Genomic DNA, 13,439 nt, shown 5'->3' with positions numbered 1-13,439 from the left:
AATTATTAGTGGATTGTTAGTACAAAGAGTGAGCCATCAAATTTCAGAATTTGTGAATTGGTTGAAGTGTTGGTTAAAGACTAAGTTTATTTAAATAGGAAGACGGAATTTGGGTGATTTTTTTGGTTATCGAGGGAGTGTAGGTGTTTTGCAGGATTATGGAAGATGGGGGTTCTACACCATTATGTGGGACAGCTTTTTTATCGTTGGTGTGGAGAAATCGGACCCTCCGAGTTTTTTTATTTCCAAAAATTTATATGCAAATCGGATGGTCCCTTTTGCTTGGAGGAGATGAAACTCACATCATGGAAATCGGACCCTGCGATTTCTCATGGAATAAATCGGATGGTCCGTTTTGTTTGTTGGGGAAGTAGGTTCTAGTAGTCGCATGGTCCGAGCTGTGTGTATATATATATAGTTGTGAAGTTCCCGAACCATAGATAGCCGACCAGATCCAAGTTTGTTCATCTTCTTCGACTTCTGGTGTGGGGTTAGGTTCTGTTTTTGCATGTATATAAAAAAAATAATTTAAAGTAATTTTTACAATGTGAAGTTCTGGACGATCAACATTTCTAGGTTTTGATTTCTTTGACATTTGGATTTTTTTGAGTTCAAACAGATGAAGTAGAAATGGTTGAGGGAGGAAGAAGATGAAGGCTTCAAAGCTAGCTGGAGAAGAAAGGGAAAGTGAAATTCCTGGGTACGCATGCAATAGAGGGGGTTGGTTGTGCTAAATGGGCACCGTCTCTAGGGAGCACCTGGCCAACGACACGTGGATGGGGTAGCAACAAATCGGACGGTCCGCTTTGGCAGCAGGAACTCGCACGGTCCGAGTTGCGTCTTCCCAGTTACACGGTCCGAGTTCTATTTTTTCTGACACCATCTCAATGTCAAGCACCCCTCTTCCCCATATCAGCGTCTAGCACCAGCTATACCTCCATATTAAAATTCAAAAGCGACGGAATTTGTCTTACTTAGCTTGGTCTAATATACTAACCTTTTTATTATTCTCAATTACACAACGAACTTGCATGTTAAACTTCCTATGTTGATTAGATTTGTTTGCTTGTTTAGAGCAACATGGTTATGAATGAATCAAAATAACCTTGGACATTAGCTAAAGATCAGGATTATTCACTGCATGAATATAAATTATTGGAGGACAGTTCCTAGTAGATGAGTGACTGATTTTCTCTATTGGTGATATGTATTGGATTTCTTATTCCTTTTTCTATTGCGTGTGATGTGTTGATTTTTAATTTTAATTTCTTTCTTTTTTTTTATTTTAGTTTCTTGGTAGCAAAACTAGTTTGTTTTGTATATTCTTTATAGAATTTTCATACTTCCTTAATTGTATTGAAAATAGTGATTCCAACTTTTATCGATGTCATATAAACACTTATTCTTTAACATAAACAAAATAAGCAAAAAAAAGAAGATAACCAGAAAATATATAGAATTATATAATAAAAAATACACATTATTTTCAAAAATTATTTTTAATATGAAAATGAAGATAGTATTTTGGTTGAATATTGATATTTGAAGTGTATTATCTTATTATAAAAGTGTAAAAAAAAGTGTCCAATACGCATTCTACGTGTTGTCAGGATGATGACTCGTGTCCAACACGCATCTTGCGTGTTGCAACACGTCTGTGTGTTGACTCTCCACCTATAAAATTTACCCACATATAATTATACCAAATAATTCAATTTTCAACAAAACACTAATAATTTTTTTATATAAAAAAATTAGCCAATTATTCCACTATAAATATTTAACCAGGAAAAATGTAATTATTTCTATTAAACACATAATTATGTTTAAATAAATACAAAGAGTGAGTTCTGATTAGACCAAAATTATTCAAATGAGAAAAGAAGCATCTAAAACTCTATTTAATTGGATTTCATTAATTAAGAAAGCTAAGAATACAAGAGAACACAAGAGAAAGAAAGCTTTGGTGGAAGAACACTTTATTGCTCAAGTGTGACTGTGAGTCATCTAAGGTACCAGGGTGTGATGGGTACAACATGAATTTCATCAAGAGATGTTGGGATGAGATTGGGACAGAATTCACGGCAGCAGCGATGGGGTTCTTTCAGACTTCTAAGCTACCGGTGGATTGCAATATCACTTGGGTGGCACTAGCTCCTAAGTTCATTGGGGCGGAGGAAATTAAAAACTTGCGACCTATCAATATGGTAGGATGCGTGTACAAGGTTATATCCAAGGTCCTTGTTAGAAGAATGAGATCAGTGATGCCGGCATTAGTAGGGGAGACTCAGAGTACATTTGTCCAGGGGAGGAAAATACATGATGGGGCATTAATTGCATGTGAAACGGTGAACTGGCTCAAATTGAGGAAAAAGGAGGCAGCAATAATTAAACTAGATTTCCAAAAGGCCTATGACAGGGTCAAATGGAGCTTCGTGGACATTGTGCTGCAGAAGATGGGATTCGGCCAGAAGTGGAGAGCATGGATTATGGAGTGTGTCACCACTGCCTCTATGTCGATTCTGATAAACGGTTCGCCTTCTAAGCCATTCAAGATGGAACGAGGTCTGAGACAAGGTGACCCTCTTTCACCCTTCTTGTTTGTTCTAGTTGTGGATGTGCTGCATCGTATGATTGGAGAGGCTGTTAGGAATGGACGAATATCACCTCTATTGGTTGGCAGAGACAGTATAGTATTGTCACACCTTCAATTTGCAGATGATACTATCCTTTTCTGCCCACCAGAGGAGGAGACTATAAGGAATTACAGGAGGCTGCTGAGATGCTTTGAGTTGATGTCAGGGCTTACTATCAATTTCGATAAATCCAGCCTGATTCCAATCAATTGTTATGAGCAGTGGGCCCAGAGTATGTGCAATTTGCTGGGTTGCAAGCGAGACATTCTTCCAGTTAAATATCTTGGAATCCCGTTAGGTGCAAATCCGAGGTTGGTGAAGACCTGGCAGCCTATAATAGATAAAGTGGAGGAGAAACTCAGTCTGTGAAAAGCTAAAGTGCTAAATAAAGCAGGAAAATTGGTGCTTATCAAGTCAGTCTTAAATAGCTTGCCGGTGTATTACTTGAGTCTGTTCAAGATGCCAAAGGCAGTTGTTGAGAAGCTGAAATCCTTACAAAGACGGTTCCTGTGGTGTAAGGAAGATGGTCGGGATGGCACAGTGCTGGTAAAATAGGAAGTGGTGCAAGCTCCTAAGAAGCTAGTGGTTTGGGCGTTGGGGATGCTTTGATTCGGAACACTGCTCTATTATTTAAGTGGTGGTGGCGTTTTGCTAAGGAAGAGTGCCCGTTGTGGAAGAAGGTAGTGTGTTCGTGTCACAATCTGAACTCAAATGAACTGCTCTCAACTCAAAGTCTGTCTATTAGAGGAGGCCCATGGAAGGATATATGTCAAGTAAATATCACGAACCAACAACTTAGGAATAAGTTGGTCACAGGCTTAGCCATGGAGGTAGGTGATGGACAAAGGACTCGGTTCTAGGAGGATGTCTGGCTTCTTGGTGGAGCTCTAAAAGATCGATTTCTGAGGCTCTTCTCTGTTTCAAACCAGGAGGGTTCTGTTATTGGGGCTTGTGGGTTTTGGGACGGGTTAGAGTGGGTTTGGAACTTCCAATGGAGGCGTGAGCTATTCCAATGGGAATTGGAACTACTGAACCAGTTGCATGAGGCTTTGAGACCTGTGAGGATAGTACAAAACAGAGAGGATAGAGTGGTGTGGAAATATGATGGGCAAGGTGTTTTTTCAACTAAATCATTTGTGCAGGTATGGTAGGAGGAAATGCTACCAGAGGAGATAACCAGCTTCAGCTTTACTAGGAGTATTTGGAAAGGTTTGGTTCCACCAAGAGTGGAGCTATTTGCCTGGTTCGTGCTGATAGACCGAGTGAATACAAAGGAAAGGCTAAGCCGGTTTGGTATCATCACTCAGGAAGATAATGTTTGTGTGTTATGTAATAATGATGTAGAGCATGTATATCACTTGTTTCTAGGCTTTACTTTTGCGTGGCAGGTGTGGAATGCTTGGATAGCAGCTTTTGGCCGACATTGGTCCTTTCCGGGTTCGATGAAAGAGCACTTTCTGAGCTGGACAGAAGAACCGCGGAGTAAGGAGAATCAAAGGCAGCGGTTGAGGTGCTTCTGTGCAATCCTTTGGAACATCTGGCTGGAAAGAAATAGGAGGATCTTCCAGAATACCAGCAAAGGCGTTGAAGAAATTATCAACATGACCTTCCTTAGTGCTAACGAGTGGAGTTGTGTAGATCCTTTTTGTTGTTGATGGCTATGCCGGAGATGACTGAGGATCGGTTCTTGCGACTATTTTAGCTGTTAGTCTATAGTTTTATTTTTGGTTATGCTATGTTCCTGTTTGCTCCACCTTTGTTGTGTTGAGTTTTGCTTTCAAAAAAAAAATTAATTAGACTAAGATCTAAACCTCTTTTATTTGAGTGGTTTTAAAGAATGAAACCATTCATTTTGATTTAGTTAATTTTTAATAATATCATCCTCAGAGGCTCAAACAAACAATTTGACGATGAATAAGGATATATAATGAGGATAAAATCTGGCTTCAAACGCGATTATCGTAGGAATTTGGAAAAAGATAATAGTGTGGAAATAAAAATTTTTGTTAGAAAAAAAAATTAGAAGAAAGGAGAGTGACAAAATTAGGGAGGAAGAATGGCGAAATTAGGGATTTCGATTAAAATTTTGGATAAAGAAAATGAATGATTGAGTTGAAAAAAATAGTTAAAAAAGTTTCTTGAGAAGTAGTTTAAGATGGCTAATAAAATAAAGTATTACAGTACCTTCAATCTAATGCTAGTTTTAAATTAAATTTGATTTTGAGTCTCAAGTCGAGCTGGTATCGAGGAACACACATGGGAACTCAAATCAGATATGCGAAAGGACTACCCACATCTCTTTTCAGGTAACTGAATTTGAATTTTGAGGGTAAAATTCTTTGTTAGGTGGGTAGGATGTAAACCCTGTTAAATTAGTAAATAATTAGTCAATAAATTAATTTTTTTAATAAAAAAATTAGAAATGTGAATATTATATTAAAGGTTTAATTACTCTGCAGGTCCCTTTAGTTTCACCAAATTTTCAATTAGGTCCCTATACTTTTTTTTCTTTTCAATTGGGTCTCTATACGTTAATTTTTTTCAATTAAGTCCCTGCCGTGAGTATAACGTTTAATATAACAGAATATTCTTGTCATTTGGTTGGAGTGGCTAGCTGAACAAATATGTATTTTTCTAAAATACCAAAAGCACCTCTTGCATTTCATCCCAAAGAAAAAAAAATCCAAAGTTGCTCTCTGGAGATCACGTCCCTCGTCTCCTGCGTCGGTCCGTCGTCAGCGTCCGTCTCTGGTGTCATCTGCAACGGATGCTTGGTGGTCTGCTGTCCGTCGCCTCCTTCCCTCTGTGTTGGTCTGGTCCGCTTTCTTCTGTTCGAAGGCCTTTTTCGCTGTTTGTCCGTCCAAGCCATCGTTGTCCCTCGCGGTAAAGTGCCTCGCCTGACGTGGCCGCGCCACACCGTGCCGAGCCTCGTAGCGCTTGGCCTCCCGTCCCCGCGTTGTGCTTTTACTCCATCTCCCTGTACTCAAATTGTCTGTAAACAGGTGACAAAAAAAGCATCTTTTTTCAGTTTTAAAACTTGATGTTTATGCTAATTTTATTTTTTTTAAAAAAATATGGCATTGGTTGATTATCTATTTGTTGAATTGAATTCTAGATTGTTTTGATATAATGGTTTATTTAGGGTTTATAATATGAATATTTATATATAGAAAATTTGTTAATTGGTGAATTGACCTAAAAATTAGTTTTGCTGATGATGAATTTTGTTTATTCTTGATTGTTGATTGTTGTTGCTGTGATGATGATGCTTTAAATAGATTCTGTTTCTATTTTTATTAATGTAGTGATGATGATTCAGAATTTACCATAGACATACATCATGGTGGCAAGTTTCATAATATAGGGCATGGGCTAGAATATTTGGAGGAAGGAAAGTGGAAGAACATTCTCAAAGATCTCCAATTTGCATCCTTTCTCACTCCACGTTACAAAATTTTCCTAATTTTGGATAAATAGTGAAATTTGAGTGTGAGAAAACTGAGTAAAGGGTTTAGGGTTTTTAGTTTTTGTTCTTTTGTGATAATTTATAATAAGTGGCAAAATTTGAGCGTTAGCAATGACGCTCAAAGGTCCAAAAAAAAAATCTAGGGTTTCTAGAATCAAGACTGCAGCCCTGCTGGTGCTACCCCCGTTGTTGCTAGTAATGCCATTGTTGTTTCTGGGAAAGATACTACTCCTATCACCACTATGATTCATCAACCTGATCTTTTTGTTGCTGTGGGAGTGATTCTTCTCAAAATGACGAAGATGCCAAGAATCCTCCTGAATAGCGAATTGATGTCACTAATTCTATATGGATTATTACAATTAAATGATGTGGATTAGGATTGTAGTTGTGGTTAAAACTGTTGTATGCCTCAATAAAATAAGAAAGGTATTTTGTTACTTTTTGAATTATTTTGAGACTTGGTTACTTTTGTTTATCTTCTCCCCGAGTACAATGCAATGATTTTAGAAGCGCTGTCAGCTCTGAAAGATGCTAATGGATCTAACCTGAATGCCATTGTTAACTTCATTGAGGTAAGATTATTCATTATTTTTTTATCATAATAGTTTCAATACATCCATGGTTGATTGAAAGCTGCGAATGGAAATGTGTTAAATATAGTTATGCATTTTTTATTTTTAGTGATGGGTATATGGAGGTGTATATGGAAGAGTTCGAAGAACTCTAAAAAGATGAATGGATCTCACAAAGATGATTTTACTCTGACTTCTTTTGTTTTGAAAGCAGGTTACTATGCTTTGATTGAAGTTTTTGGTGAAAAAGACTATTTTGTTGGGATGCCTAATGAACTCAAGTCTGCTCTTTCAGAATCTTTTTCGGCTTGAAAATCGGCTGTTATCAATATTATTATTAATCTTATACTAGTTCAGAGTGTGAGAGGCTGCAACGCAAGAACTGATTTCTAAATTATCTGTATTATACTGAAAACTACGTTTTCTATAGTTTTTATTTTTAGATTTTAAATTTCAATAACACAAATTACATAGCCTTGTGATTTTCTATGGTATACCATGATATGATAAAGACACAAACTATATTCCATAAATTTACACAAATATAAAATGTTACATGATCATAATAAATACTTGAATGATGAAAATTGAATTTTACATATACTTTATTACTACTATTTCTGTTTCGTTTTATCCCTTCATTTTTTAGTATGTTCTTAGGATAAGGTATTTTGAAAGTTAAAAAAAAAAAAAGAAAAGAGAAGGTATTTTTTGTACAATTTGTATATAAATAAGCAAAAAAATGATAGTAACAAAATAAAAGGGACTATAGGAATATCTTTCATTGAATATATATAGTTTCACCGAATTTTCAATTAGGTCCCTATATTTTTTTTTTCTTTTCAATTAGGTCCCTAAGGGTATACAAATAATTTCACAATTCACTCACATTTTTTTAACGTTTAACGTTAACAAGGACTAAATTGAAAAAAAAAATAATGTATAGGGACCCAATTGAAAAGAAAAAAAGTATAGTGACCTAATTGAAAATTTGATGAAACTATAAGGACCTGCAGAGTAATTGAACCTATATTAAATTAGGATAGAGCTCATCAAAACGAGAAATTTGACACTAATTTCGAAGAATTCGACCAAAATTGGATCGAACGGGCCGAACCGGTTGAACTGAGCCCAGACCGAGCCCGTGGGTCCAACCAGCCCAGCACATAAGTGAGCCAAAGTCTCTTTTCTTCCCCAATTCAGCAGAAGCAGCGGTGAAAACACAACAGGAGAGAGGAGAAAAGAAGATTTCCTTAACCCTTACGGTAAATTCAAATCACCGTATCTCCTCCGTCCAAGCTCCAATCGCCGCACCGTTTGCGGCCACACGACCATCACATCGAGATCTACGTTTCTACTGGAACAATTTCATAGGTAAGCCATTTAATTACTCTCAGCCACTCCTTCCCCCAATTTTTGAAGATTAAGTAGAGGTATTGAATTTCTTTGCTTTTTAATGTATTAGGATCCAATTAGCATGAGGAAAACGTTCACTCTTTGGATTAGTACGTGGAAATCGGCCAAGGTATGGTTTAAGTTTTTTATATTTAATATATAATGTTTTGTGAAAACTTAGGCTAGATGACCACAGGATAAGTTGGAATGTATGTGTATATTGATGTTTAGTATCTTGTTGATAAGTATGTTTTTGTTGGTGCTGTTGATTAGTTGATGGCGTGGTGAATTATTGATTAATGATTTAAGAACATAAGCATATAAGCTTAGGATTTGTGAGCTATGGTTTTGGTTGTTGGATTTGGGAAAATATATGTGTATTAATGTTAGTATGAAGTATGATTTTTATTGGTGGTTGTTGTGTTGATGGAGAAGGCCATATTGTGTTAGCAAGTGCATGTATGGTGATCAATAAGATGGGATTCATTGTAAATGAGAATGAGATTTTGAAAGTTTGCAAGGTTTTGGTTTTCGGCCGAACTTCGGCGAGTTATAACTTGACTTCTGGACCCTTAATTTGTTTCCAACTTGTTTTAAATAAAAGTTAGGTTCGTGAGGTTTATGCCGTTCAAAGAACAGATGAAAAACGATTTAAAATGATTAAGTTATATACGTCGAAAGTTTGGTTGGAATTATGTAAATTCTGCAGCTTTATACTTAATCAGGTTTTTGGAAAAACGTATATCCATGCGACGCGTGGCATGGAATTTTGGCTGATCTCCTCATTTGTGTACGCGTAATGAGCTAGCATGCATGTCCATGCGTACGCATGACCCACATGAGGTACTCACCTACGCGCACGCATGATAAGGGGATGCGCGCGTGAGCTGCCTTTTTACACTCCCACGCGTACGCGTGAGCCACGCATATTCGTGGCCCCTATTCCAGCAAATATGATTTTCTGAGTTTTAAACCTTATTTCAAACTTTTAAACCTCTATTCTCATTCTTCTAGTCATAAATAATAGTAGTAAGTTTGGTAATCAAGTGAAGTTAGGAAATGGGAATAACTTGGAGGTGAAGTAAAGCTGAAAAAGTGATGATTTGATTATGAAATGTTATGAATGATTATGTATGATACTTGGCTTGAATAATTAAATAATCTGAGATACGAGATTCTCTGGGTAAAGTACTGTTGTTTGCCACCATGTGTACCAGGTTGAAACTCGATACTCAGTTAACCCTACATCGTAAGGGTGACCGGACACATATAAATTTCCGGGAATGGTACCCCCATTGAGCAATTAATATTTATATAAGAGAAAAAGCTATGCATAGACTCTTTGTGTGAATATTCTCCGACCAGCCTTGACTTGAGTTAGGAGCTTGTTATTTTGTATCTTTGACCCTCTATTTTTACTTTTGTTATCTTATACTTGATAGCTATAGTTTTCTTAGTACATAAGTTAACTCGTTTTCTGAGCATTGCGTTTTATTTTGTAATTTTTATTTCACCTGTTCTTCAAGACTCCTAGTTTATTATATTATTTCTGCTATTATATGTACACATTTTAATTTAGAGGTCGTGATACCACACCACCTTTGTTTTACGGCTTAAGCGTAAAGTTCCATGTGGTAGGGTGTTACACCTAATATTTCTATTTGATTAAATTGCTTAATTATTGGATTAATATAATATAAAAAATTAAATTCTCATAATGATCTCTAAAATTCATGACATCTATTGATTTGGTTCATGAGGTTTCAATTGTATTATTATCAAGCTCTATTTGTCTTTGTCATTCTATGAGTCTCTTCTTTTTTGCGTACGGCATTGCCACTCCTTTTTGCAACATCCACTAATTTGAAACTTAATTTAAAAGCCATATTTCGACCTAGACATTTTTGGAATGTCCCTAATAACCAAAGAATGGCAAGTGCTCTTCCTTGTGTGGATCTTATTTCAATGGGAACTTGACGAGTAGATCCGCCTACACGTCTTGCTTTTATTGCTATATCGGGAGTTATTCCACGTATTGCTTGATGTAAAATAGATAGTGAATTTGTTTCTATCTTTTGTTGAATAAGATTAAACGTTGGGCACCATAGTGGTCTCTTGACTTTTTTCGACAATAATTCAGCAAATAAAGTGATGAGAGATGACACACTTTTGTCATGCAAGAGAATGGTGAAATAATGTTATCTGTTTTTGCTTCTAATTAAAGGAGAAACACCCAATCAAAAGAGTGTGCACAAGCTATTTTACATGCCCACAACTGTCAAAATGTCATCATTCCTATTTTGATTAGATGCGAAAAACAAACAATGTGGTTTTAATATTATCTAATGTGGTAATTAAAGGAATGCTAGTTCATCAATCTATTTGTTAAGTCACTGTTAAAAAATAGTCGTCGAAGGATAATTTTAGTGTCCAGAACTCAATTTTTTAAATCACAATAATACAATTGGAATCTTAGAAACTAAATCGATGCACGACACATATCTTAATACTTTTTATTTTTGATATTAAATTGATAATAATATTTTTTTATATTGTGAGTTGTTGCGGTGTTAATCTCAAATATAAAACCATTTAATTTAAAATACAAAAATCGGATCTTTTAATTTTTACAAGGCACAAAAATCATATTTGTACAAAAATCAAAATCTCTAATTTTTATTTAAAAAAACAAAAAAACTTAAAATATATAAATCAGATCCTCTAATTTCAATTCAATAAATTTAAAGTTTAAAACATACAAATTGGTTGGTCTAATTTGCTTCTATCCAATCTTTCTGTGAAATTCGCCTTTTAGTCCGTGGATCTATCATTCTCTCCTCTCAACACTATAAACAAAAGAATTAGTAGAATCTCAGAGACTACTTTAAAAATTTAATTAAGAAAATACTAAAAAGTATTTCTTTATTATATAGTTACTTTGGCACCGATATATCTAATGCTATATAGCTAACCCAATAGTGAATGTCTGAATGAGAGTATCTGTCTATCCATATCTACCATAAAAATAGGCTTTCACGTGTGTTTGTCAACCTTGGTAAGCTTTGTCGGTCAAACACCCTTCTCCTTCCACAACTTTTTTAGATTAATAGTCTTGCATTTTTTAAAATAAAAAAGGGAGGATAACAATAAATGGTATTTCTTATCGTTATTATTTTGATTAAAAGTGATCATTTTGGTCTTCCTATGATCATGTTGGACTCTTCGGTATATATGATTGCATAGACACTTCTATTCCAATTCCAAGTCCTCTTCCTCCCCCTTTTCCCACTCCTCTTGTAACACTCTCTCTCTCTCTCTCTCTCTCTCAAGAGATCGATAGAATAAGAGGAGCATGGAGCTTGGATTAAGCTTAGGAGACTCTTCAAGGCCTTTTGTTGGGTTCATGGAAAAGCCTCGTAGTGAAACTTCTTCCAACCAACTTGGATTAGGCTTCACCACCACCACCTTGTCCATTGGACCAATCATCACTACTAAAGGACAAAGGGATCAACAACAAGAACAACAACCACAACAACAGGAACATGAAGATAAAGAAGAAGCAAAATCAAAGGACAACAACAACAACAACCACCCTCATCTTCATCAGCTTGATTTCCTTCCTCAGCTCTCTCTCCCATGGCATCCTTCTGAAAACGGTAAATACTATTTTCGCACACTTAAAATGAACTCAAGCTTTTCTGTTAATGCTCTTGATCGATCAAAATAGTAAGTAATTTGATCTCTTGTAACTAGTCTCTCCAGTTGGTTCTGATAATGAAAAGAAAAAATTCTTATTCTCTAAGCCTTTTGGATCGGCGGCTTTTTAGTAATAATATTTGGATGTCAGTGGTTTCATCGAAATTTAAAAAAATAAAAAATAAAAAAGCTTCTGCCTTTGAGTTTCTCTCTTTGATTATTCTTTTAATGCTCTAAGCGTATATGTGGTTTTTTTTTTTTTCCTTTTTTTTGAAACATGCAGGTAGAGTGTCAAAAGGTTTGGACGTAAACGTGCTGCCGCTGACAACCGTGGCGGCGACGGCGGCGGCGGGGGCAGATGATGAGGTTGAGGAAGGGGAGGCGCTGTCATCGTCCCCGAATAGCGCAGCGTCTTCCTTTCAGACGGATCTATGCATATTTGGTGGTGGTGGTGGAAGCGGTGGCGGCGGTGGTAGTTACAGCGGTGGTTCGGGAGGAAACTATTACAACTACGGTGGAAAAAGAGATCACTCTGATGGCGAGGGTTATGATCACCAAAGGGATTCTTCAAGAGCAAGCGACGAAGATGAAAACTGCGGCCGTGGCGGCGGCACAAGGAAGAAACTCAGACTCTCCAAGGAACAATCCGCTTACCTTGAGGAGAGCTTCAAAGAGCACAACACTCTTAATCCTGTAAGTAGTATATCTTACTCATCTTAGAGTAGTTACCAAATCTGTCCTGGAGTTTTTATCGTGGGAAACTTTTAGTTTTCAGTTCTAAGATTAATTAATGAATAAAATTAATAAATTTTAATAATTTTTTAATATTTTTTATTTTAAAATATACACAAGTCCTGACAAATAATTTGATTACAAGGAGAGTATAAAATAGTTGCGAAGAATTTAAAAAATTTTAAAACAATCTTAAACATTTTAAAATTTTTAAAATAGTCATTTTATTAAACGAAAATAATTAAAAATGTACTGGAAATAAATGAGATGTATATTTTATTCAAATAAATGAGATGTGTATTTTGAAATAAAAAACTAAAATATTTGATATTAAATATTCTAATAATTTTAGTTATTAATTTCGCTCATAAAATTTATATATGTTTATATGTAATTAAAAATAATTGCTAAAAATCATTGAACCATCGGTGTTATTTGAACAGCTGAAAGTATTTCTATCTTACGTTCCCTTTTTTTTTTTCTTTTTGTACTTGCTGCTACGATCACAAAAGAAATTATAAACTATTTTTAGTATTTAATGTTTCAAATATATCAAAAGAATAAAAATTTTGTACTTTAGTTTTCTTAACTACCTTCTTTAGAATATTATGGCAGGTGTTATAAATTTTAATTATTTCATTTTACTTTTTGTGGTGCAGAAACAAAAGCTTGCTCTTGCTAAACAACTCAATCTTCGGCCTCGCCAAGTTGAAGTCTGGTTTCAAAACAGAAGAGCAAGGTACAGTATCACTATGTATGACTAGTCCGCTAATAATCATTTTCTTTACTGCAAATACTAACATTAGTGGTATACAATACTTAATTTACCTCCACAATCAGATGAGATTTTTTTATATTTTTATTATTTTTGTATAAAAATTCAAAAATACTGTTTGTATATTAAAATTAGTTATTAAATTAATCACTAATTATTTGTGT

General features: G+C 35.4%; 1 protein-coding gene across 1 annotated transcript in view; it reads left to right on the top strand.

Moving 5' to 3' along the window:
• The window catches only part of LOC107614401 (homeobox-leucine zipper protein HOX11-like), a 3,227-nt gene continuing 906 nt past the window's right edge, over positions 11,119 to 13,439 (top strand). Inside the window, exons 1-3 of the mRNA XM_016316611.2 lie at positions 11,119 to 11,728; positions 12,052 to 12,461; positions 13,160 to 13,239. Coding sequence (XP_016172097.1) covers positions 11,425 to 11,728; positions 12,052 to 12,461; positions 13,160 to 13,239 — 794 coding nt within the window. The 5' untranslated portion in view covers positions 11,119 to 11,424. The remainder of the gene's footprint in view (positions 11,729 to 12,051; positions 12,462 to 13,159; positions 13,240 to 13,439) is intronic.

This window comes from Arachis ipaensis, chromosome B08 (genome assembly GCF_000816755.2).
Source record: "Arachis ipaensis cultivar K30076 chromosome B08, Araip1.1, whole genome shotgun sequence".
In the NCBI taxonomy this organism is placed as follows: Eukaryota; Viridiplantae; Streptophyta; class Magnoliopsida; order Fabales; family Fabaceae; genus Arachis; species Arachis ipaensis.
This window is presented reverse-complemented; position numbering and strand designations above follow the sequence as displayed.